Source organism: Corvus kubaryi, unplaced genomic scaffold (assembly GCF_017639235.1).
Source record: "Corvus kubaryi isolate FWS band 111438036 unplaced genomic scaffold, C.kubaryi_AGA036_p1.0 37398, whole genome shotgun sequence".
Classification (NCBI taxonomy): domain Eukaryota; kingdom Metazoa; phylum Chordata; class Aves; order Passeriformes; family Corvidae; genus Corvus; species Corvus kubaryi.
This window is the reverse complement of record NW_024581137.1, coordinates 17779640-17805490: the sequence shown is the minus strand read 5'-3', so window position 1 is coordinate 17805490 and position 25851 is coordinate 17779640. Positions and strand designations below refer to the sequence as shown.

At 40.1% G+C, this 25851-nt stretch overlaps 2 protein-coding genes across 3 annotated transcripts in view; one reads left to right on the top strand and one right to left on the bottom strand.

Annotated features, from left to right (window-relative positions):
• STT3B (STT3 oligosaccharyltransferase complex catalytic subunit B) overlaps positions 1–11059 on the top strand; it is a 52538-nt gene extending 41479 nt beyond the window's left edge. The window contains exons 10-16 of the mRNA XM_042044024.1: positions 1505–1716; positions 1807–1994; positions 2511–2682; positions 4998–5171; positions 6151–6264; positions 7255–7467; positions 9420–11059. Of these exons, the coding sequence (XP_041899958.1) occupies positions 1505–1716; positions 1807–1994; positions 2511–2682; positions 4998–5171; positions 6151–6264; positions 7255–7467; positions 9420–9500 (1154 nt within the window). The 3' untranslated portion in view covers positions 9501–11059. The remainder of the gene's footprint in view (positions 1–1504; positions 1717–1806; positions 1995–2510; positions 2683–4997; positions 5172–6150; positions 6265–7254; positions 7468–9419) is intronic.
• Positions 11060–13195: 2136 nt separating this feature from the next.
• The window catches only part of OSBPL10 (oxysterol binding protein like 10), a 114872-nt gene continuing 102216 nt past the window's right edge, over positions 13196–25851 (bottom strand). For both annotated transcript variants that reach the window (XM_042044026.1, XM_042044025.1), the window contains exons 9-12: positions 20153–20339; positions 18589–18771; positions 16679–16832; positions 13196–15961 (exon numbers count right to left, since the gene is read on the bottom strand). In XM_042044026.1, coding sequence (XP_041899960.1) covers positions 15917–15961; positions 16679–16832; positions 18589–18771; positions 20153–20339 — 569 coding nt within the window. In that variant the 3' untranslated portion in view covers positions 13196–15916. The remainder of the gene's footprint in view (positions 15962–16678; positions 16833–18588; positions 18772–20152; positions 20340–25851) is intronic.

Sequence of the window (25851 nt, the reverse complement as noted above, 5' to 3'; positions counted from 1 at the left end):
CCTGCACTCAGCAGTATTTAAAAGAGTTTATAAAAATGCAGAGGTTGGGGAAATGGTGATGGAGTGTAGTCCCAGGAGGTGGGATCCAGTCCTTTGCTGTGTTCAGTTCTGCAGCTGGAGTTTCATGTTCTGAGAGGGCACAGTTCCACTACAGGTCAGCCGGGAGAACAGCTCAGTGCAAAGGCAAGGTCCCACTCTAGGCGTCTGGCACTCATCCCATCACAGATAATTCAAAATGCCTTTGCTTTCCAGGTTTTCTGCTATTTTAGTGAACAGAATCACTTGCTTTGGAACAAGTGCTAGATAAGGTACCAGCCAAAATGGAAGTGTGGAGTCTCCCTATGTCAGTGACAACAACTTTTTTTTTGTACAAAGCTGTACTGTGAAAACCATCTTCTGAGTTTGAATGAGGCTTGTTAAGGAGTTGTAACCCATATGGAGGAGTGAAGATCACTCAGGTCTTAAACTTTTACAGGGACAGAAGGCTCCAGGCTAGTATAGCTGCCTCTTAGGCTACCTAAGAGGTGTGTGGGCAGTAGGAATGTTTACTCTGAGGTACTCTCTGCTGTGTGCCTTACAATGAATGTTTGTCAAGACCAGTGGTGGGTAACTTGATTTCAGCCTCCTACTACTGCTGCACCTTCCATTTAACACAGCATAAAGAGACCTATGAGTGAGGATGGATACTGCCTCACCACAACATAGAAAATATTTACATGATGTAATCTGATAAATCAGTGTCCTTTGAAAATTTCTGTAGCAAATCTTTCACAAGAGGCTATTGTTAAAATGTAGCAGACAAGGAATCCACCACAAGGAAACAGCTATTAGATGTTCCCAATCAGTGTATACAGGATCATTTGGGGTTTTCTTTTCTTTCCAAGGAATGTGTTTTTAATGTTCCATAGTATTCTGAAAATCTTGGTTTGTGTTTTGTGGAAGACAGTAATACTGTTCAGGAAAACTTCCTCCAGAATAGGGCTCACAATAGCATGTTATTCATCTGTATAGAATCATAATGTAGACAAGCCCCCAATTTGTCCACAGACACCTCTAACTTAAATCAAAATTTAATATTTCCATGAAATTGTAACACTTCCTTTTGCTTTTCCAGTTCTAATAACTCGTTTAGTCTAGAACTCTTTGGCTTTTTTAATCAAATGAAGTTACCTATTATTCCAGTAGTATTTTTGGTGTGTAATATTAAATATCACTAATAATGTATCTTCTGACACGTTGTTAATGAATATTGAAAATGGGGTTGTGTTATTGTTAAAAGTTGTCAAGATGAATCAGGAAGGGTTTTGGGCTTCAAAGGGATAAACTTTCATTCAGCCATATGTCTGTAAATTAAAAAGCAGTGAAATGCAAGACACACACTCAAGTCTTTATACACACAGATGCTCAACCCACTTCCAGAAGTAGTTTTATGGAGAGCATGTACGTGTGCAGTCAGAGTGAGTATTACTTTCTCAGTGTCACCATGAGATGTGTTTCCTTGCAGTTGCTCTGTATGCAATCAGCGCCGTTTACTTTGCTGGAGTGATGGTTCGCCTGATGCTCACTTTGACTCCAGTGGTCTGTATGCTGTCAGCAATTGCTTTCTCCAATGTCTTTGAGCGTTACTTGGGTGATGATATGAAGAGGGAAAATCCACCAATAGAGGACAGCAGTGATGAGGATGATAAAAGGAACCCTGGCAACCTGTATGATAAGGTGAGGGGAGGAAGCAAGAGTTAGAAAACTTGGGTTCCATTGTCAAGGATGATAGAAGTTGCCATAACAGATACATCTGTGTTTGTTTAGGCAGGCAAAGTGAGGAAACATGTATCTGAGCAGGAAAAAACAGAAGAAGGGCTGGGTCCCAATATCAAAAACATTGTGACTATGCTGATGCTGATGTTGTTGATGATGTTTGCTGTTCACTGTACCTGGGTAACCAGCAATGCATACTCCAGCCCCAGTGTGGTTCTCGCCTCCTATAACCATGATGGGTAAGTAAGGTCTACGGTCTGAAGTGATTAAAGGGCAAAAGCCTTTTTACTGTCATTGCATTAGCAATTTGCTTTGCCTTCTTTAAATCACTCCTTATTATATAAAGGAATTGTGACCTGAATAAAAAATCATTCATACTCTAATTTTCAAAAAGATACATTTTCTGAAATATTTAATGAAGTATATAAAAATAATCCTACCCAAAGCCAATTAAGATGATGGTTAAAAAAAAGCTTTGGAGTCAACTGGGAAAACTTGTTTAAGAATATATATTTGACTGGAAATGCATTTATCACATCTTCAGAAGCAGTCGTGTCTTCAAAAGCAGTTCAGCTTCTGGACATTCAGCTGTCGGAGGGTTCAAACTTATGACTGCTGGTGACAAAATCCCTCAAAGGGAGCTGAACTCAAAAGAAAACCCTTATTTGTGAACCCAGGCTGCAGTGGGTTATCATGGTGCAGTTAATTTGTTGGTAGTATTTGTACTGATGCAAATAAAATGAACTGTTTTCCAGCACTCGGAATATCCTGGATGACTTCAGAGAAGCCTATTACTGGCTCAGACAGAACACAGATGAGCACGCCAGAGTGATGTCCTGGTGGGATTATGGTTATCAGATAGCAGGAATGGCCAACCGGACAACCCTGGTTGATAACAACACTTGGAACAACAGCCACATCGCCTTGGTAAGGGTGGCCGTTTTCTATGGAGCAGAAACACCAAAATGTTTACATTGCAGTCCAGCATGAAATTGCAGATGTCTCTTAGACAGGGTGATGGATGTTAAGGAGAAATTGCGTAGAGTGAGAAACAAAAACATGGAAGGAATATACTTTTTTTATTTGTTATAATTCAAGTATGGGGGTCGATTTTGCTTTGCAGTTTTCATTTTGTTTACTTGGGGCTTCCAAAACTTCACTTCCACTTCAGTTTCTCTTCTTTTCTTTGGGAGAGGATAGACAAAACCTAAGACTTACCGTTCCCCTTGGGATTAGTGCTGTAACAGCTAGTACCACTGCTTTACTGGCCTATCAAAATAAGGATCCTTGCAGTTCAGCAGTGTCACTGCTGAGTGGATTTTTGAATAGCATGTGAAAACTGACCATGTGAATTGACAAATTTTCAGACATCTGGGAAATCAGTGATTATTTATGACTAGCTGTGGAAGTGTAGCAGACTTAATGCAATTCTGTCATCTCGAATTTGCAGTTAGACAAGACATTAAATTTCTTTCACTTCTGAAGAGTAAGTTTAAGCTTTATACATGTGCTTAAGGCAAGGTGTTAGCATTGCCTGTGGTTACAGCGTACCACCTTGGGCAACTTGTGTTGATCATCAATCACATTTCTTCCCAGAGTGTTTTGCTACAAGGGCAGAATGGGGGAAGGGCTCAAGAAATTAGGATAGTTTCTTGTGTTCTTTCTGTCTTGTGTCAGTAGTGAGTACAGCTGTTGTACTAGATCAACCAAAAAGCTGTGTACAAAGCCAACAAATTAACAAAGCTGTGCTTTGAGCAGAGTCCCAAAACAATGTGTATTGGGGGAAGGGGGGATCACATGTCTGCACCTTTTACAGAGGAAGGAAACTCACATTCAGCTGAAAGTAAGCTTGGGAAATTGTACTGATGGTAATCTAATGGCAGTCAACAAGCATTGCCATGTACTCTGAGGCACTTCTGATTTGGTTGTTGACTGACAGCATTTGTGTGTTGTAATGGACACTCAGCTCTGATAGCTCTGTGTGCATCCCTCTGCTGCAAGACGTAGAAGTGCAGATGCTGCATCCAAACTCACAGCTTCTTGCAGGACAAGGTGCATCATGTGAATAGAGACTCATCTGTGTTGCATAAGCACAGTAACCACACACATTGCAGCAACGGGCAATGATGGCTTTCAGTAAAGAATTGTCCCGAGTACGACTGCTGCATTGTCAAGTTCCGTTTTGGAAGGAAGACTCCGTAAAGGGGGACCCAAGCAATAAATGTGTGTTGTGGCCAGTACCTGCACTTGTGCTTTAAACGAGGTGTGCCCTGGATATGTGTCCAGATGATTTCCTCCTGCACAGAGATGGAAATCTGGCAAATAACCTCATATTATTTGGGATAATGTCCAAGAAGCTGAGGTTCTTGGTCTTTTTGACAGCTTGCTCTGCCTAAGCTTAGTGTTCTGTAATTACATTCTTAGCTGAATGTTACCAATTCAGATGCAATATTATGTATATTGTAGTTACTGCCTTAGACTACAGCAGTATGTTTCTATGCCTGAAGTACAAGAGCTTCAAGAGCAAACAAAACTGCTGAACTGAATGCCAGTTGCTGACTGAATTCTTTAAGTGTTTGAAGTGACTAGGGTAGAAGAGGTGCTGGATACAGCTCTAAAAAGCTTTATTCTGACATCTTCTCTGTGTTGTTTTACCTTGAATTCAGTGTTGAGGGTGCCTGTGTGCTACTTAGTGCAATGCACAATGGCTGCTTCATTAATGAAGGACAGAGCTCAAGAAAAAAAAATCACCTTTCAAATAATTTGTACACTTTAGGCTGTGTCTGAAGCTTTGAAAGTAATTTGTAATTAGGTATTTTCTGCAACACTTAAGTTTTTGGTAATACAGTTATGACTTGAAGAATATGCAGGTGCTACAAAAGGAAAACTCTAGTTGCTACATTTCGTACTCAAAACACTCCTTTCAACAGGCAGCATTCCTCTTACAGAGGAGAAAATATTTCAGTTTAGGTTGAGGTTTTGAGTTTCTAAATATTCACAATGGGTTTTCTTTATGTAGAATGAAAATGTTGGCTTTGGTTGGTAAGTAGGTATTAGAGAATCACAGAACCACAGGCTGGAAGAGAACACAGTGAGTCACCTGGTCCAACCTCCCTACTCAAACAGGGCTATCCTAGAGCACATGTCATAGGATTACAGGGCTTTGGTCTGGTTCTATTGATCTGTGGAGCTGTTCAATAGGCAGCTATGCAGATATTTAAGATATTTTTGCAATGACACAGGTGGGAAAGGCAATGTCATCTAATGAGTCGGCAGCATACGAGATCATGAGAAGCCTGGATGTGGATTATGTTTTGATTATTTTTGGTGGTGTGATTGGCTACTCTGGTGATGATATTAATAAGTTCTTGTGGATGGTGAGAATAGCAGAGGGGGAACATCCCAAAGATATACGGGTAAGTGGAGCCCCTACTTTTTAATTTTTTTTTTAAAACCCTTTTATTTATGTTATTGCTTGTCTGGTAGTGGTCACTACAGTGGAGGGAAATCTCTACTGCTTATTGCTGTTTTATTTGAAAAATGTGCTGGGGTTGTTTTTCTAGAACAGTGGGAGTGCTGTGGCCTGTAGCCCAGTCTCTTTGAATGTTTTTGATTCTGAAAGGTCAGTAACCTCAAGCTTCTCATGTGTTTGCATGATACCAAAAGTACAGGATTTTTTTTAATAATTCTTATGTGCGTGTCTCTCTGTGCATCATCACATGCTTGAAAAAGTAGAAGTGTTCAGACTGTTTAAATAGTCAGCATTACAAATTTCTTCAAACTGTGTAATAGTAGGAGACAAGTGAAAGTGTTAATATTGACTCATGTAGAGTTTAAGATGTTCAAACACCTCTGAGATTGCAGAAGTCTGTAGTAATATTTTCTTAAGCCTAACAAAAACTCCTAGATATTGAGCACAGGCTTAAAGGAGTAGCCTGTGTGCATACTTTCATGTTGTGCTTGAGATGAAAATGGCAAAATTTTTTTGTTTAAACACAGAGAACATATGAAGTTTATAGTGACCCTGCAGATCTCGTATATTAACAATATAGTGCTTGTCACCCTTCTGAAGAATAGATGCCCAACTAACTTTTACAGTTCGGGATGACTTTTCCAGAACCACTTACAGTGACGTGACAAAATTTGTAGCAGCACAATAGTACAGATTTAGGAAAATTGATCCATTGGGGTCTGGGTTAGAAGCAGGTAGTTTGCAACTATTTCACCTTTAATGAGCACCATCTTTTTCATTTTAAGCTTTCCTTAAATCAGCTTTTAAACTGTGAAAGCCAGTTGTGATTCTTAGGAGTCTTTTTGAGGAGAAGGGAATGAGAAATTCCCTTAAGTAAGATTTTAGTTTGCATTGACTCTTCGTATCTTCTTTTCTTTTTAAAGGAAAGTGATTACTTTACCCCTCAGGGAGAATTCCGGGTAGACAAGGCAGGTTCTCCAACTTTGCTGAACTGCCTCATGTATAAAATGTCCTATTACAGATTTGGAGAGATGCAGGTTAGTGCTACAACTTCTTCTGAATCTTAACTGAAATGTGAGAAAACATTATTTTGATGTATTTTCTATCTTTTAGATTAAGCATTGCATGTAGTAGCAGAATCTGCAGTAAGAATGAGCTTTACAAATTAAAACACATCCAGTCATGGTCTGCTGTTTTATAACCTTTAGCATAAAGCATTTCTGCTGTTAACCTACACTTGTACTTCATTTTTTGGTGTCCTTCACATTGCCCCGATGAGTATCTTTATTGCACTGTGCTGTGTGCTCACTAAAGCATTAACTGTGACATTGTGAAGAGCTTTAGATTTGTTTGTTGTAATAGCAACACACAAGTGGAACTATTGACTGTTGAATGTCTGTCAGAAACTACATGATTTCCATCCAAGTCACGTCAGTGTATAAGACAACACTGCATTGTATAGTAAGGGCAGCAGTTGTCACTCTCCTTTGGGAGCATCAAGCACATGGATGGAGCTAAACCTGTTTGGTTTTTTCCTTTCCTTTTCTTCGTTGCCCCCACCAGGGGCCCATCCTTCTGATGTATTAGCACAAGAATTCTTTTTTCAGTGGATCTTACTTGTAACACAGCAGGGCCAAATTTAACTGATAATTGTGAACTACTTCTGGATTGTATGGAAAACCATGGAAGTGCAAATTATTGCAGTATAGACAAGAGCACAAGGGAGCAGCTCTGCTGAAAAGCCACTGCAGGCTGCTGCACCTCAGACTGTTCTTTGAGTTGTTTCTGAATGCAGGCAAGGTAGCTCTGCTGAGGCATTAAGTACTGTCTCCTGTGACACCTGTCAGAGTAAAAATGAATTTGTCCCTTAGGATCTCAAAGTTTTTTCTGTGTAGTAGTAACCAATGCAAGAGAAATGTTGCCCTTTGACTTTGGCTCTACTGCCTTGTAGCATGAAGTTCCACAGTTTGCAGTGATTGGTGTTCTGGATTTTGTCTCAAACTAACATGCAACTTTAATTTTTATAGCTGGATTTTCGGACACCACCAGGATTTGACCGTACACGCAATGCGGAGATAGGCAACAAAGACATTAAATTTAAACATCTGGAGGAAGCCTTTACCTCAGAGCACTGGCTTGTTAGAATATACAAGGTCAAACAACTAGACAACAGAGAGAGATTGGATCATAAACTTAGAGTAACCAACATTGTACCGAAACAGAAGTATTTGTCAAAGAAGGTGGGTTCCCAGTGAAGTAACTGAAAGGCGTCAGGAGTTCATTTTTAACAGTGAATCACATAGCTGGTGAATTATATATTTCCACTAGCCAGAATGTTATGGATACTGTTCATGTTAGTGTCCAATATCAGACCTGCCTGCTGGTAATAATTGTTAATTTACTGTCTGCTTAACTTTAAAGCATGTGAAGACACAAGGCTAGATTTTTTTTAGGCAGAATCTTAACTGGACATAGAGTGTGTCACTGGCTGTTACAACTCTTAAGTCTTCATGTAACTGGAAGTATAATATCTAAAGTACATCAATTCATGTTTCAGTAACTATGGCTCACTAAGTAAATGTGGAAGTTGCTTTCTGACTTTGTTTGAAAGTAGTGATGCCTAGAAGTTGAAAAATGGCAATTTTGTATGAAATAAATTAAATATGAAACTTTTGTTGATGGAACTTTAGTGTCTGTCTGCTTACTGCCTGAAGTCATCTTCAGTTTTAAAAGTGTTTGTTGTGCTGCCCTCCTTCAGCCTATTAAGAAAGAGGTGTGTTCCCAGGGGAGCTGGGGAGACTCTTAGCAGCCCTCTCTTTCACAACATCTGTTTTCTATATAATCAAATAGATGTTGCAAAAGGAACTCCAGAATCCTGTCTAACAAACTAAATTAGAATAGGCAGTAGACTTACACTGTGTCATGGAAATACAGGTATAGAACGTTCTCTGCAAGTAGAGAATGCTAAATGTAAAGATGCTTATTTCTGTGATTTGATGGAAGTACGTAAAATAAGGCATTTGGGGGTTGCCACTGAAGCTAGATATATCTTGAAAGGAAATGATAAGCTTTGTTGTGCCTATCATACACTTAACACTGCAACCTTTTATCTTAAGTGACAAGCAAGGCTGTATTTATCCATGATAGATGCACTGAGCCCACTCTAAGCCTTGGAAGTGTATATTCTCTGTTTAAAGACCATAGAAGTTGATGCAGTTTCTGACCCCCCACCAACTGTTGCAGTACAAACAGGCTCTACTTCCCATTAAGAAATCAGAGAACCAGTGGAGAGCATGGGGCAAAGGTCCAAGCTCGGATTTCTTAAATACATTCCAAGGGCTCCTTAGTAGCCACAGTTTTTCAGCAGTTGCTTCCTTACTTATATAAATTCAGTCCATCTGCTATCATGTTAGGAATGACATTGCTCAAGCTCAGAGATACAATGTGTCTCAGTATTACATATTAGTTTGTATCTTTCTCAGTGTTGTTGGTATTATGTTGATTAAATACAATATTTAAAAATAAGAATAGAGCCTGCTGCTAAGCACAGCAAAGTGCAGCAAGGGTGGGAGCTGCCTCCTGGCAGTTGTGTTGAATGTATGCTAATTTGAAGTTAATTTTACCTATGACCAACATTAAAGTTCTCCCCCCATTACTACCTTAAAAAAAATCTAAAACATGCTGATAAAGGAATGTGCAGGAAGTGCTAACTAAGCAGCCTACAGACCAACAGCAGAGTTTAGAAGACTAAAATGGGATTGTTCGGGTTTTTTTCTTTTGAAAAATGCTGCTTTGAGCAAATACTTCTACCTAACTTTTAAGAGAATCAAGTAGTGCAAAAGATGCAAGAAGGTATTTCCAAACAAAACTAACACAACAGTTGTGCTCTTTGGGCATATTAGAGTTTTATCATGTTGGTTAATTATTAATTCTGCTTCAGCAAGTGCTTTGAAAAGAATTCTCCAGCTCTGGTAGACAGGGCTTACAAAAGCACATTTTGTGCAAAAGAAAGTGCTGGGCAGGAATTAACAATCCCAATATAAAAAATAATAACTGGATAATGCCTAGTTGAGGGTTTAGCATTTAAGCTCTTTAAAATCAGTCTAAAGCTCAGGCATTGAAATGCACATCATTAAACCGCGGTCAAGACTAAATCATTAACTAATACCTGTTATTCTGTTTTTCTTTTTAGACCTCCAAAAGGAAGCGTGGCTACATTAAGAATAAACTAATTTTAAAGAAAGGCAAGAGACCCAACAGGAAGACAGTTTAAACACACTGTTCTGATTGCTAATACGAAGCAGTTGTCCTTGAGATAACCAGTCTTTGCCTTTAGCTCAAATCATGTTTCACAGCAACATGAGGGTACAGAACCATCATTGGTCCAGATTATTGTACAAAATTTTCAGGCAATGTCTGATTAAAAATATTGGCTTATTGAGAACAGCTGTTTTAGATTTGTAATGTGAAGCAAGACAGAGCTGCTATCCAAGTCTAGCAGCGTTTTTTTTATTGGTACATATTATCCTTCAAATCTGTTGAGAATTTGGACTGACTTTACCAAAGAACCCTGTAATTTGGTCCTTGGCACATGCATACTTGTCAATCTGTTTTGGAGAACACTGTTCAGCTGAATAGCAGCAGTATGAAAACTGGAATGGTGACATCTGAAAATGACACTTTTTCAACGAGAAAGAGGTGGCAGAGCTCTCTTAAATTCAACTTTCAAAACAACTTACTCCCATGATTATTTTTCAATGGTTTCTTTCAATGTCCTTTTACTCCTGCTGCAGGCTGGTTTTGAGCTGGAGTGTAAGAAGCAAAGCTGCAGTTTTCATAAGAGGTGACAGGACAGATTAATTGGACAAGCTGCTTTTGTTCTACATGGGATTGCAGTATTGCTGCCTTACACTGTCATTTCACAAGGCAGACAAGGCAAATCTTGCACACCGTAGATACAAGGGCTAAATTTGTAACCTCCTGAAAGATCTGAAACGACAGTAATGAATGCTATAACATACAACTGAGCACCATGGTGCTTCAGAACAGAAATTAAAACTATTTTAGGTGAATGTTTACATTGGTAAAACAAGTATAGCCTGGTTATTGGGGAAAAGAAGGTTGACAGGTATACAAAACCCCTTTTCTGTGGCTATCAGAGGTAGAAGATTTGCAAACCTCTTCACCCCTCACTGCCTTTCTGGCAAGGGTGGAAGTTTTTGTGGAAATCTGTTTCTCTGCATTATTTAGAGTGCTTAAATCAATTGAAGAAATTCCTGCTCTAGTGCTATTTGCTTTGTCTGTCTTTTATACTGGTTTTGGTTTGGTTTTTTTTAAGTGGTAAAAACTGTCAGATTAAATGCACTAAAATATAAATGGAGATTGAACGTGTTCACTTTCCAGCTATAAGGAAACTTTATACAAACTTGAAATTTTTCTTTAATTACAATGGAAGGGTTTTTTTGCAGTTTGTTTTCCTGCCACAGGTTGTAACTTTTTATAGAAACAAAACTTGCATCAATAACTTGATGTAAATGCAGAATAGTATGTACCTTTCATGAAGAAAATGTAAATTTACAGTGTTCTGTGAGAATGTTACTGCTGACTTCTTTCCCAAGGTGTAGAATATTTTTTTGATTTATGAACTCATTTTTGACTCCAGTGGTTTATACAGACCAATACTACAGCTGCAGCATTTTCACAAAGGTAATTAAATCTGGATTTCTGGCCCCTGTCGTTTGGAGATTTCATTTTATTTTGTTGCTTTAAAGCTCAATGCAGACCAGTTGTCAACTGTAGGGGAAAATAAAGTTAATTCAAGTTTTGTGTTAAGGCTGTTGTGTCAGTTTTCTTGTGATTAACTTGATCACTTCTTGCTTGTAACCCTAGTCATAAATTAAGACATAGAATTCTGTAATGCAAATCTCCTGACTTCACCAAGCTGCTCTAATGAAGCCACAGCATCTTCTTAACATCCCTCCAGCTTAAACTAAGCCAACTCTAGGGCCTCTGCTGTGATTAAATGAAGGTGGCTGTCATATTTCCAGGGAAGAGCAACCTTCCTTCCCAACCACACACGTTGCAGCAACTCCTTCCAGCATCTGGAGCTCCTCAAGCTGCTACAGCTGCTCACCCACCAGCAGAAGGGCTGATTGATTATGTGATTTATGATTTCTAGCGTCTTGCTGCTTCCAAGCCAATCTGCATCCTGACCACTGGTAGGAAACAAGGGCTCTAACGCTTGGAAGAACACCTGAAAGGCAGCAGGACAGATGCTGCCAGTCAGTCTGTGGCGTGGCAGTACCTCAGCCTTGTTTTCAAAAAGGAAATACAAGACTGCCTTCCCCTCTGTAGGTACCTTTGCAGTCAGACAGACAGTTTTCAGCCTTAGGTGACAGCGTTCTCCTTAACAGCAGAAATAACTGAATCTGAGGCATGTGCAATAAAAATAAGCCAACTGCAGGGATCCCAGCCACCCCTGCACCTAAAGCTGCCTACTACTTACCCGAGCTTTATTTTTTTCTTAATTCTAACGTGACTTCAAGGATTCTGCCAGTTAAAATGTTCTCCAGTTAAAATGAAAAAATAGTTGGAGTCACTGAGGCATCTACTTAGAAAAAGCAACATTACAAAGAAGAACCGGCACTGTCTCACCTTCCTTAGTTCCTCAGAAACCTGCACACCTGGATCCTAAAATCACACAGCTAATCTAACTCCTACCTCTTCTTTGGAAGACCTGAACAGCGCTTCTACCAGCATCTTCCATCTTCATCAAACACACCTCCCAGACTAGCTTCTTCCCTTCATTCCAGCAATCCTTTTGTTGTTCTGTTATGCCAAATTTTGAAGCATAATAGCCACAAGACAGTAAAAAAAAAAAAAAAAACAACAAACCCCACCACCACCAATAAAACAAACAAAAAGCAAAACCACAGCAAGCAAACAAAACAAAACAAACTCATGAGCCAGGCTTAGGTCAGCAGTTGCTAAGGAACTAAAGCTGCAAGTGTCTAGAAGTCAATACTGCATAGGTTCTGTATCTTAATCATTGCTGGTGGGAGCAGTGAGGCAGGCAGTGCTGTTGATAATCCCAGAAGAAATATTTTGACTTGCAGAAGTAATTTCATAACAGGGAGAAAAGTCATTAATTACATATCTTGATAGATTTACTCTTGAAAAAGCAGCTGAATGTTTTGACAAAGCCCTTGGTACATACCAGCCTCACCATGAGTAAAAACTGAAAATAAATCATACCTGGCTGTGACTAAAACTCCCTCAGATCTTTAACCCAAGTGTATAAACTGCTCCAAGATGTGGCCTTGAAGCAATGCCACGGAAGGCAAGGAACAGGACTGGGTCATGTTTCCTGCCCTATTTACAGGCAGTGTTGTTTTTCCGTTTTGCATAAAAACAAAGTGTTCCAGCAAGATTGTTTCCAACACTGGATGAATGTTTAAAGAAAACCAGAAGGGCATTATCTAACACTTGAAAAATGCTGACCACGATCTATGTGATTCCTCTATGAACATTTTTCCTCCTCATGCAAGTGTCCAAATGCTGCAATAATGTAGAGTTGTGTTTTAAAAGGTATTGAATCAAGAATCTCTGTTAAAGATTCAATGAAATGGGATTTTCAGAAGCAAAGGGGACACTTTACCTATTTCCTTTTTACTTGCCAAAATGAGGCAAATGTTCTCCAGCCTTTCGTAAAGTTGTGTTGCTGCCCAGCCCCATTTTCCCTGGGTAGAGCTGTCCAATTTAAACAAAAAACTTACCTCCAGAGTGTCTGGGAGAATAAGCAGGGCAGAAAAGCCCCACAACAAACCTGGCTTCAGCTGGCAAATCACTTCATGGGAACCATGCAGGCAGCTCAGAGGTGCCCAGGTGTTGTACACAGCTCCTGGACAGTCAGGGACTGACACCACTGAACTAAAGGCTTCCATGGAAAGAGAAAGGGCATCCCACTACTAAATGAAACAAATCTTTTATTCATGAGCATTCTCATTTTAAATTCACAAATTATGAAAGGAAGGCAAATCAGAAGAGACTGCCAGAGCATCTTTTAAATGATAAAGGTATAAATTTTCTTTCTGAACATTTCTAATTTAAGAAAGAAAAAGGTTGCATAGGCTTTCTACAGGTGTGCACAAAAAAAAAAAAAAAAAAAAAGTGAAGTACATGGAAGTTTTTACATTACAATTCAGTGTACATCGGCTACTTGAAAAGGAAAGTATTTACTTGCAATTCCAAGACAGCTACTGGAATGACCTACAGAATAAGGCTTATGAATATTTACTTTTCAGTCCTGTAAAATATACTGAACACATACTATCAGAAAAATAAAATGACACTTGTGAATCTTGCTCTGGAATCTCACTGATGGGATCTTTTCTGAAAGGACTTTTACGTTTGTGTCTCCAAAGTTACTTCGGGAAAGAAGCAGTGGTAATGGCATCAGGGGATTCTTCATAGCATCAGAACAGAACTAAACATTGATCAGAGCACAAGTGGAATGTCCTCGGCATGCAGAAACAACCAACCATGCAGACAGAGAAATCTTCAATAAATTACAAGCAGAAAATTATTCAAATTTCTCCTTAAAAGAACAGCTACAGCATCTCTGTAGCCTCGACAGTCACACCATCCCAGCTGAAAGAGATCTACTCCTTCAGGGGCCCAGGCCTGCATGCCTGACACACAGAGGTTTGCAATGGCTATTTAGTGAGTATGTGTCTTGTTCTTTGGTGTGTGAAAGAGTTCTGGGAGGACGTTCCATGTGTTTAAGCCAGCTTTTTCGATTGTTCTTTGTGATGATACTACAAACTGTAGGGAATACTTTTAGGTACTTATCAGACTAACCTCTAGAACAAGAGTGGGTCCATTATAAAGTGAATTCTTGCAGATGATAAAGTACACGTGTTTCTGATGATACTTGGTAGCAGTTCAGTGATTACTACAACAGCATCATTTTGGTTTTGTTACAGAAAACTATTACATCAACTATTCCTAAAAAATAAGATTTTTTTTTCCTCTTAAAAAAAAAGTGTCAGTTACAAAACCAAGCTCATACAATCCACTTTTTTTAAAAAATAGGATTTAAATCATTTAGAACATGAATCTTTCTAATGTGCAAAAAAAAAAAAAAAAAAAGACAAGAAGACTAATGATTAATTTAGGATGAAAAAGTAGCCACACCTTCATTAAATAGAGATCTGAAGTTCAAATCCAAACGAACAACTAATGGAATGCTTCCTTGTGCACACACCTCCTCTGCTCAGCCTTCCGAGCTGCTCAAGAGATTTTAGCATCTACCAAAAAAACAAAATGCAGGACGCACGAGGACAGATGTGAGCAGTGCTTTGACCTAGATACCTTCATGTTGTATCTATAAAGCATAAGTCAGTGTATTAACAAAGCAGACAAAAGGCACAAAATTACTCAGCTCTACAGACAGGCATCCATGCTACTGTGTGTTAGAAATGCAGTGGTTTCTTTACGGGGCACTGTGGAAAGAAGCACTGAGCACATTTTACATGTGCCTTTTGCTGCCACCTCTCTCAAAAACATCTTCATTTTCAGCAAATATAAACTAAAAAGCAACAAAGCCTTAACACACTTCTAGAATCCACTTTGTCAGTATCACAATGGGTACCTTACAAAGCAAGATCAAGCTACAGGATTTTTTAATTTTTGTTTTTACTCTACAAAACAAATTGTATCCCATTTCATTTGTTTCATTCAAAAAGTTATTGTTTTAGTGGAATAATTTACTAAATCGTTACTTTTACATCAGAAAATCATACATCTGGGAAGGCTAGTTACATCATCTCTGCTCATCCAAAAGTTTTATCGGAAGCAATCCCATTTAGTGGAACATGTAAGCCAGAAGTGTTGGCATGACAGCAGCCAGAGAACATTACGCAGCAAGATCAAAGTTACCAGAGCAGCTGGCTCAGGGGTGGTGACCAGAGACCGACTGAACAGCTGGAGCATGAACAGACAAAGCAGCAAGGACACAACGGGTTAGTGTGAAGAACAATGTTCTGGAGAAGGTATTGCTACTTCTTACAGGGTGGCAGGAAATTCACACTCATCAGTGACAGGAAACATGCCCTGAACTCAGCAACCCAGAGCGAGCACAGCTAGTGGATCATTCTTATGTCAAAGTGAGTTACTCGGTGACTGTTCAGACAGAACAACTGCCATTAAGAGACGCGTCACGTTTTAAGTGCAAAACATTTTTGGCAAAAGTGAAAAATAGAAAAACCTTAACCAGTACTAATAAAAAAGTATTTTCTTAAATACTAGCACAGGGCCTGATCCTGCAAGCACACAACTCAGGGAACCCCAGCCGAGTCCAGCTGGAGCTCTGTGCCCTAACACTTTAAGGAAAAGGTCTTTGAGTTGCTATTGGTGTTGGTACTGTTTACATGGAGTGTAAATAACACACAGAACACATGCACACCGTGTGTACTTAGGGACTTGTGCCTGTGTCTGTGGATCTGCACACACAAAATGGCTCCTGAATAAACTCGAGCTCGTGGTTGTTTTGAGATGCATCATTCACAGTACATAGCTTCACGTGGGGATCTTCTGGGATCAGGACCTATCCAAGGACATCCTGAAGTTACGTACTGTTATCACTTTAATGCCTTTCAGGTAAAGTTATGAGGCAACTGCTCTCTCCTGTCAATGGGTCTTCCAGAGAGGATTCACATACAGCCAACCATCGCCCTGCAAGAAAATTAAGCAGAGGTTACAAACAAGATTTATAAATATCGGATCTGTGTATGTCCACACAAAAGCTAAAATAAGACCAAGCAAGAAGGCATCCCTGTCACCTGAAAATTCTGTGTTTAATGAATTGACAAGTGATATGAGTGGGAGGGGAAAAATTACAAGGGGGAAGAGAAGCAGTGGGAAGATGCAAGAGATCCTGGTTTAAATAGCTGCACATACTGGCTAACATAACAATAACCTCAGTCAGTCTCATTTCCCCTCCACCTTTCCTCCAAGAAAGGGCAAAGATGAACTTGGTAAAATCTGTTTCCTTTCACACAGATGAAACTCAAGACTGTGTTTAGGATGACAATGCTTACTTACATTGGACAAATCTCCCTAGATTGTGCTCATTTTAGTATGCTAAGATTAACAGGGGATGTGAGAATGCAGCATTTGAAAAGGGCTGGATTTTACAGAAAAACACATGGCTTTATGTGCCTAACATTAGATACCAAAAATCCAGATCAAAATCAATCTAACTGAAGGAAAGTGAACAACACAGACATGGAAAAATCCACTGCTCTCATTCGAGAGCCAGACTCTGTCAAAAAGAATATAAGCAATCAGTGGTACATAACAACACTGGCCCATGACAAAATCCACAGACATTCACTCATCCCTGTGCAGGAACTTGCTAAAAGGGTCTCTAAACCAAGAGACTCCGGGTACCTCTTTGGCAAAGTATTTGGGTTTCCAGGGAGTTGTGAGTGCCATGCGCTGCCTCTCCTCTGCTCGCTGTCTCTCTTCCAGGCGGTGCTTGTGCTCCGTGGCAGCATCGATGTTCCCCTCCTTCAGAGAGTTGGTGACATGCTGCCACAGGTGCCTGGCCAGGGAGAAGCACAAGGGAGAGTGAGAACAGCTCTGCCACAGCCCAGTGCTGCTGGACACCACTCTGGTGAGCAGCAGGCTGAGGCCACGCCATCCATGCCGGTTTTCCAAGTCCCACAGCTTGGGAATTATCACTCTCCTAGGATATTCATCAAGTTTGTGGACCAAATTTTCAGATTCACTCAGCTCCCAGTGTTTTGCCATGCAATCTGACTCTTTACCACCTGAGTTTTCTTCTCAAAGCAGGTGGATTTATTTTTACCATTTCCAGTTCACATTCCTTACTGATGTTCCCCCACCCCCCAAATGACAGGCATTTAATTCTGCATTTTTTTGCAGTTAAATCTTTGAATTAAAGGAAGTGTCAGCCAAAACCCAAGAGTGCATTGAATTGGGACTCTGACTGGTCCAATGAGGTCACTAACAGAAGAACTGATTCTTGGGAGCCCCTCTAGGTCTGTGCTCTGTATTCCCAGTTACAATAATTACCAGTACAGAGCTAAATATGTTTCTCACACAGCTGACCACACTCAGATGCAATGCCTCATATCAGCCTGGCAGAAACTTTGCCCAGAACAGCACTGAGAAAAATCCTCATAGAATGGTTTGGGTTGGAAGAGACCTTAAAAGATCCTCCCTGCCATGGGTAGGAACACCTCCCACTAACCCAGGTTGCTCAGAGCCCCATCCAACCCGGCCTTGAACACTGCCAGGGATGAGGCATCCACAGCTTCTGGGCACCCTGTTCCAGTGCCTCCCCACCCTCACAGTAAAGAATTTCTTCCTAATATCTAATCCAAAGTGCTCTCTGTCTGAAATCAACCACAGCTTTCACATATGTCCAGGGGTGTTCAAATGACTTTGTGTTTACAATCTGATAAACTGCAGATCCTGCAGAGGTACTGGATGGATGCAATTTGCTTACTAGTATCTAAAAAATACAATAAATACACTGAAGAGCTACTAGTTTCCTTATTTACTACAATCTTTATGTTCCACAGTACACGAGAAAAATGAGTTTGTGGATAAGCGAGCAGTCTAGAAAGCAGACAAATTGTATCTGACCCTGCACAATGACTCAAGACACCCTTGTAAAATAAAAAGACATTTACAGATAATAAAATGTAGTTTAACTCATATTTTTAAGTCCTCCAATAAAATGTTCCTAAATTCAATTAAAGTATTGATTTTTCTGAAGATAAGCATCAACAGTTATTGACAGTGAATACAGAACGTGTTTTTTTCTAATGTACATAGTCAGAGTTAGGCTCATGATGTAGGTTGCTGAGAGCCTCAAAACTACCTGTATGTGTGTCTTTGTATCTCCCACTGCCTCACATTTTACATACTTTTACACAAATATATATTCTAAAATATATAAACCACGAAATACCTGTTTAAATTATAGGCTATATATATATGCCAGTTTGAATTACTTGCAACAAATTGACTCATTTGCCTACTACCATGTTGCAATCACTCCAAAAAGCAGGTGAAAACACTACATTACCATTTTCCAGATGCTCATTAGAACACATACAGGCATTTTCCCTATCTACAAAATTTATGTACTCGTCACTACAGTGTAATTTATACTCCAAGGAACCAATACACAGCTCTATGTGCCCAGATTTCTGTGCTGTAGGAAGTGAGGCATTTTTGAACCACAGCACTGAGAACTGCAGTTGGCTTCCATGCTCTGTTACCACCCAAGGTTCAGAAGGAGAGTACTGCAAAGCCTGTGCCCTTACCTCGATTCCAGCGGCCCTTGGTTTGCTATGGGCCTGATCTTTTTCCTGATAACAGGCAGTTTGGTGGTGTCAATCACTTTGGTGTCTCCGTTGCTGTAAGTGAATTCCAGGGTCCCATTCCATTCTCCCTGTGCCTTGCACACAATGGTGTTCGTTGGATTGTGCTTCACTTCGGCTGTAACCCTGATTCAAGGGGCAAGGAAAAAAAGACCACAGAAATAACTGGTACCATTTATTATCAGTACATGAAAGCACTACCTTGCTAAGGGTACAAGCAGCTTTCTACCTCTACAAATCAATTATTCAAGCAAAGTAGTGATGCTGTCTCCAAAAAAGACAGACTCATCCCAGGAAAGCTCTTCTAACACAGCAATAGCTTTGGGTGACATTCTAGTGAAGTACAGCAGTAAGCCAACTTAAAACTCTGATACTCCAACCCAGAGCCAAATGGTGACCTCAGCAGCCTGAAAAACAATCCCTGACATTCATGTGACATTTTCAATACATGACACTTTCACACCTGAACATAGTGCTGTCAGAGACCCATGTCAAAGACTCGGGCTATCTTTGTTTTCTTCTTTAGCTCCGCAAGTTCACTTCTCAGCTGCTGAGAGGCAATGACTAAAGCCACCTCAGCAGTCAAAGAACTGAGTGAGCAAAACAGGCAGATAGGACTAGAAAACCAAAATGCAGAGAGAAGTTTTGTGTGTATCTATGAGCATGCACAAGTGTGCTTTAGAAAGTAATCTGTAAACTCAATTAAGTTTTTTAATTACTAAAGTAATGCAGCACAATTTCACCAAATTTCCACTCACCCTGATGACACCAATTTTTAATCTACAACTTTTAGAGAAAAACCCTGTCAAAACAGCCCCATGTGGACATGTGCCTGAACACAACATTGAAATGGGAAGAATAGTTACACCATCTGAAAACAGAGGTAACCATGCAAAAACACAGTCTCCTCTGAACAAGAAAGGGGTCTGATGTTAATGACTGGGACATCAACTTGATCACGGAAGCAAGACAGGAGGCTGTCTTGCACAGGACCTCTTTGCACCCTTAGTGAAGGGGAACCAAAGAAGGTAAATAACATTTCCACCATCTGGAATTTCAGTGCAGAGTTGGGAGTTCCCAGTAGGGAGCTACTGCTATGGGCAGTGAAACTTTTGCTTCTCTCCTCTTTTCGGGAGCTCCACCTGGAACACCAGTTCATCTACAAGACTCACACAGAAGCAGCAGCTGGTATAGCAGAAATGTTGCCTTTCCCACATGCATTTTTCTGATCCTGCACTTAACAGCAACTTCTACAAGCAACAAAGGCTGGAGAGATACACTCACTTTATTTTAATGAGAAAAATACATCCAATTCAGTTAAACAACATAATATGTATTGCTACAATAAACTGCCCTAAAGCTTTAAGTCATCTCCAGCACTAATTGGAAAAGAACTTCAGCTATCTGTCTATAAAATACTGCAACGGAAGAACTGAACAGATGCCCAAGAGTCTTTCCCCTGAAATCCAGCAGCAGGCAAACAAGATTAAGACAGTAATTCCCATACCTGTGGACCTTCCCTCCATAGAAGGGCTTGGTGTGGAACGTGACTGTGGCAGAATAGCCTGTTCTGGCACAATTGATGTTGACTTTCCCTCCAAGCTCCACCCACGGGATGGTAAGGATTGAGCGAGCGTAGGCACTGGGCAGGGTGAAGACATACTCTTCCTCGTGTTCCAGCAAGTGAAGAACACCTACACAGGAAGAGGTGAAAGTGAGGTAATAAAAGGTTCACTGATAAGACCTGATGGTCACTGACCAATTACCACCATCAAAATGCACATCCACAGAGAGCACAACGTGCAGCTCTCCTTGAAGGAGGGCACTGTCTGCTAAGCAAGAAACTCTGCTCTCTGGAACAAGTTTCTTCCAACAAGCATTTTCAAAAGCACCCAATTTGACTGTGTACCCTGGGCTCCTGCATGGTACCAAACAACTTTTCAGAAAATCTGACTGGATTCCTTACTTTGTATTACTGTTAAAAGCTGGAAAATCATAAAATGTCCCTGCAAAAACCCATACTGAAAATTCAGATGCTCCCTCAGTGTCATATCATAATCTCCCTCCAGAAAAAATATGGGCATGGCCAAAGGACTCTTCACTTCTCCACTCAGTTAGAAACAGCCACATCCTCCACTAATTTCCTCTTGATGCCTTAGTTGGTTAGGAGTGAAAAGCTCTGAGTCTCCATGGGTACAACTAGGAAACACGGCATCTAGAAATCTCCCATTAAATTTGCTCCTTAATTTCCAAATACCTCGTTTCTCACACAGGCTTTGAAAAAATCTTGCATCATCAAAGAGGGGCCAGCAGGGCCACTGCTCTACTACCACCGAGTCCAATGTCTCTACCAGGCAGAAAAAACTACTGGTAATTCCATCTCATTCTGTAAAGGTTTCTCCACCCTCAGCAGTATGAGGCTGTAACTAAAAACAACACACAACAGCAGCAGTTTTTCAACATTACTTGGAAGTTGCACAAAGAAAGTAGCTTTCCTGATCAAACCTTTGCAGCTTCCCCTGGGGCTACAGATACAACTCTATCCCCATAAAAACCGTAGTTTGGTCTTCAGGATAACAGGACATAAGACCAGGAAAAGAGCACCATAAACCTTGCACGCAGAATTAGATCATGCCAAATGTCTGCAGTGTATTTTTTATCAGAGTTTTACAGTCTTTTGTGTCCCATTTACTAACTGCCTAAAGGCAAAAATGACAGCTTTGAAAATATTTTTTCACAACAGGGACTGAAAATAACCCATCACAGGAAGCACTCAGAACCCAGAAATATTTGAAAAAAAAAAAAAGCAGGAAAGTTATTTTGACATAGTAATAGTATCTGTTTAGAAACAAGATGAGCTTGAGCCCATTTGCCGTCACCCTGGGGCAGGCAGGGGAAGAACACACTGTTAGTGGTATTGATTAATCTATCTGTTTAAGGGAATAATAACACTACTTTTTCAAAGTGATCTCAGATTTAATGATGAAAAAGCATTAAATAGGAACACAACACTACTTCTGCCAATATGAAAATATGCCTTTAATGCTGCATGAAAACACAAAAACACACTCAAAATTTAAAAGCACAGAGCTATAACAGAACCATGATCTTGAATACTGGCTCAAGCTAAGAAAACTAAATGCAGGCACAGGAAGCTCTGCAATTTGACACGTCTGTCTTCTGAAACTATTTCACAGGAAAACATTTGCAAACCAGAACAGCTTCATGCAGTTGCTCTCAGAACTTCTGCAACCTCAGCCTGCCAGCAGTGACACAGCCAGCATCTCCACTCCAGCAAGTCTGACACAAGGAGCTGGGAGTGCAAAAGCACACAGAAAAGTCATGTCTTTAAAAGGACCTTTAACCATTTCATCTTGGCAAGTTACAAGCTCCCCGTGTCACGTGCTGAACCCTCACCAGCAGGGAAAGGCCAGGAGGACACAACTGGAACACACACACACACGTTTTGCCTCAAGCTTCCTCAGCTCCACACCTGCCGAGAAGTCCAAGCTGAACACACTGCAGGAATGCTGAACTACCCAACTCATCCTGGACATGCAGCCAGGAAGAACTTTTACTCAAAAAACGACTCTGGTTATCAAACTCATTAAATGGATGCTATAATAGCATTAAGTTAATAAAGAACAATTGTAGAATCATAGAACGACCTATGTTGGAAGGGACCTTAAAGATCAGCAAGTTCCAACCCCTCTGCCATGGGCAGGGACACCTTCCACTAGACCAGGCTGCTCAGAGCTCTATCCAGCCTGGCCTTGAACATTGCCGGGGATGGGGCATCCACAATTTCTGTGGGCAACCCGTTCCAGTGCCACACCACCCCCACAGTAAAGATTTTTTTACTAATACTTAACCTAAACCTACTCTCTTTCATTTTAAAGCCATTTCCCCTTTTTCTGTCACTACATGCCCTTGTAAAAAGTCTCTCTCCATCTGCCATCCTCCTCTGACCATCCCTGTATGTGCACCCTTTTCCTGCTGGGTGAGTATAGGTTTGCTTTTGTCCCCCGATGGGATCAATAGCTTTTTTCTCTCTACTTGAGTGGGAGGGACTTGGAGCTGCAATCATGCCAAGCACATTTAAAATGGAGAGCAAACAGCAGCAGTGACCTACAATGTAAATATTTAACCACCACAGCAGGTTAGATATTAAAAACTGAACCTGGCTCTCTTGGCAGTATTTTTAGCACTTGGTAGAATATTTTCTGAATTCCTTAAACACCTGAATAAATACATTTTTTAATGAAATGCTATCTCACTCGAAGCATGACTCCAGCTCCATAATTATAGTCTAAAAGAGATTAAAGGGCAGATCTGAAATACCCACAACTTGGTAATACTTTTAGTATTAACCTGTTCTGCATTCCATCGTTTGCAGAGCCCACATACAAAACCTCATTTAAGTGAAGCACCACAAACACCGTGGCTGCACCACCACATCTCAACAGAGACCTGTGCTTCTTTAGGGGAGAGGAAGTCAAAAATTACACTGAGATTCAACATTTGTAACAGGTACCCCAATTTGAACTAACACCCTACCCTGCCAAGTGTCAATCTTGAGAAATTAAAAACCAATTAACTGAAAGCTAACAGTTACTTTACAATGTGTAATTTTAACATCTGCTTGAAAGTATCATTACATTGCAACTGATCTTTAAAAACAACTGCTGGAAAACACGCAGGCCATTTTTCTTCCCTTGCTTCCCTACTGTAAGGGATGATACATATTTAGTTTGAAAATGGCTATAAGTAAATACCCATGAAAAGTTGTAGAATATTTTCCCATTTTAGTTTTTTCCTCTCACATCAAAGCATTCTTTCAAAAACTCCCAATTCCTTTAAAAAAAAAATCTAAAGTATTTATAGGCAACAATTACATATGGAAGAATGCACCAGACCAGTACTCTCGGAGGAACAGTGGATTTAGTAATCTAGTTTATTAGAAAAAAAGCTACACAGAAGGGTGAATTTTTTATAAACAAGTTCAAAATACTGAAATTCCTCCTTGAAATGTCCTCAACACCATTTACTCCTCCTTTTTACTACAGCAATGTATTCAGAGTCACACCCCATCCATGACTCCTCAGCCTGCATTAAAGGAAGCGACGGTCCTGGCATATCATTTTCCCAGTTTGACTCTTATGTGTCCCTCACTGATGCTGCAGCTTTGTGAATTGATTTCCCAGTAATACATATTGACAAAAAACCCCAGAGGAGGCTCTGGATCAATAAGCTGCAGAAGAGACATGTGGGATTTAATGCTTCCCACTGCCTGCATGGAGATCAATCTGAACAGCAAATGGCACATGGGACACACGGGGCCTAGGGCAGTTTCCTTGTTTAAGAAGCTCTTCACCCTGTGTTACTCCAAACACAGACAGAGGAGTAAGTTATGTGTGGGATGAGCCCCACACAGGTGTTGTGCATCACCAACTGCCCAGATCCCCACAGGAAAACAGGAGATGCCAGAACTGGGCTCTTAATATCTCAAACCTTCCAGCCAGCTGTGTTGCACTGCTCATTTTTCAAAGACTGGAGCCATTTGCTAAATTAAGTAATGAGTGCCATGCTACAGGAAAACTGTTCTAAAAACACTGGGCTAAAAAATATTAACACAAAAATGAGTACTTAGGGAAATATTTAGGTAGCTCTAATTGCATGGAGCAATCAAGCTTTGGGACTGGTAAATTGAAAGTCACTAATTTCTCAGTACTAGAAATTATAGACCTGTTAACCTGTACATCTGTTAATACCTACACATACATGTATTCTAACAGAAGGAAAAAAAAACAGAGGACAAAAACATTCATTGCTTTCTTTTAAACTTATCCTAGAAAGAGCACTGAACCTTTTACTCACCTATCAAATCCCTTCAAGTTGATTTTCAATTTAGAAAAATAATTTTTGGAAGCCTACACCTCACTACTTTTTAAAACATTTAAAATAGCAGAAGTGAAAACACCAGACATAACTAGCCACTTGACAATACAGAGCAATCCATTTAAATGTACTTTATGCTCTCTACAAAATTAACCCATAAATCAAAGATGACACTTTCTGTTAGATTTTGCTTCTCTGGACCAAAATCCAAGAGCAGAAAAGGAACAGGCACAGCTGACACTGAGGTGTCCTCACCACAGCATCCTTACGCTATAACCAGTATCCATTTGAAGATTCTATGGACCACATAAAAAAACATTAAATATTTACACTGGCTTTCCCATCCTTTGCAAATTTAAATCTTAATGTGATCCTATTCATTACATCCTCATTTCCCCCCTCACTCTTTCATTAGGACATAATTAACATTTACCAGAATTAGGGGCTGCATATGAAACACAAGTTCTTTTATGCAAAATACTCTTTTCTGTTCAGGGCGGCTTTCTCAAGAGGAAACTCAGTGCTGACTATTCTGAAGAATGGGGGTTTCGTTATACAGCAAAGAAAAAGTTGCAGCATTTCATCAGCAAGCCAGATTTAGACCCTCATAACCAGAGATAAAGAAAGGCTAGCACATAAAACAGCTCCTCACATGGATTCCCAGCAGTGCTCTCCCATTTGTTCTGCATCTCTGCAACTGATTCTTACTTGGAATCAACAAACAAAAACCACCAACAGAAAAAAAAAAATCTTAGTCACTTTGAGGTGCAACATACACAAAAAGTTACACCACTGAGATACTGAGCTGTACTCTCTGTGTGCCAAGACCATACCATCCTTAAATCCCCTAATTCTTTAAATTCCTTTATAAGCCTTTGTACTTCCATGACATTCTATGTCAGCTTCTAATAAAAAGCAACATGCTCTATATATCTAAGGACTTTCTATAAAAATATGATTCAAAGCCCCCACAGACACATTACCATTACCATATTCCTTACACACCATAGCTCCAAAAATTCAGTACTACTTTGTTTCTGCAAATAGCCAACTGCAGTAGAAAAAGCTTCACTGAACTGTTGGAAGGACACACACAGAATTGCTCAGTAGAGAGCCATGTTTCAAAATGCACCACAGCTGCTTGTATTCAACATTTGGCCACAATGAAGTTTCTGGTCATCATCACAGAATCATCACAGAATGGCCTGTGTTGGAAGGGACCTTAAAAATCATCTTGTTCCAAACCCTCTGCTGTGGGCAGGGACACTTTTCACTACACCAGGCTGCTCAGAGCCCCATCCGACCTGG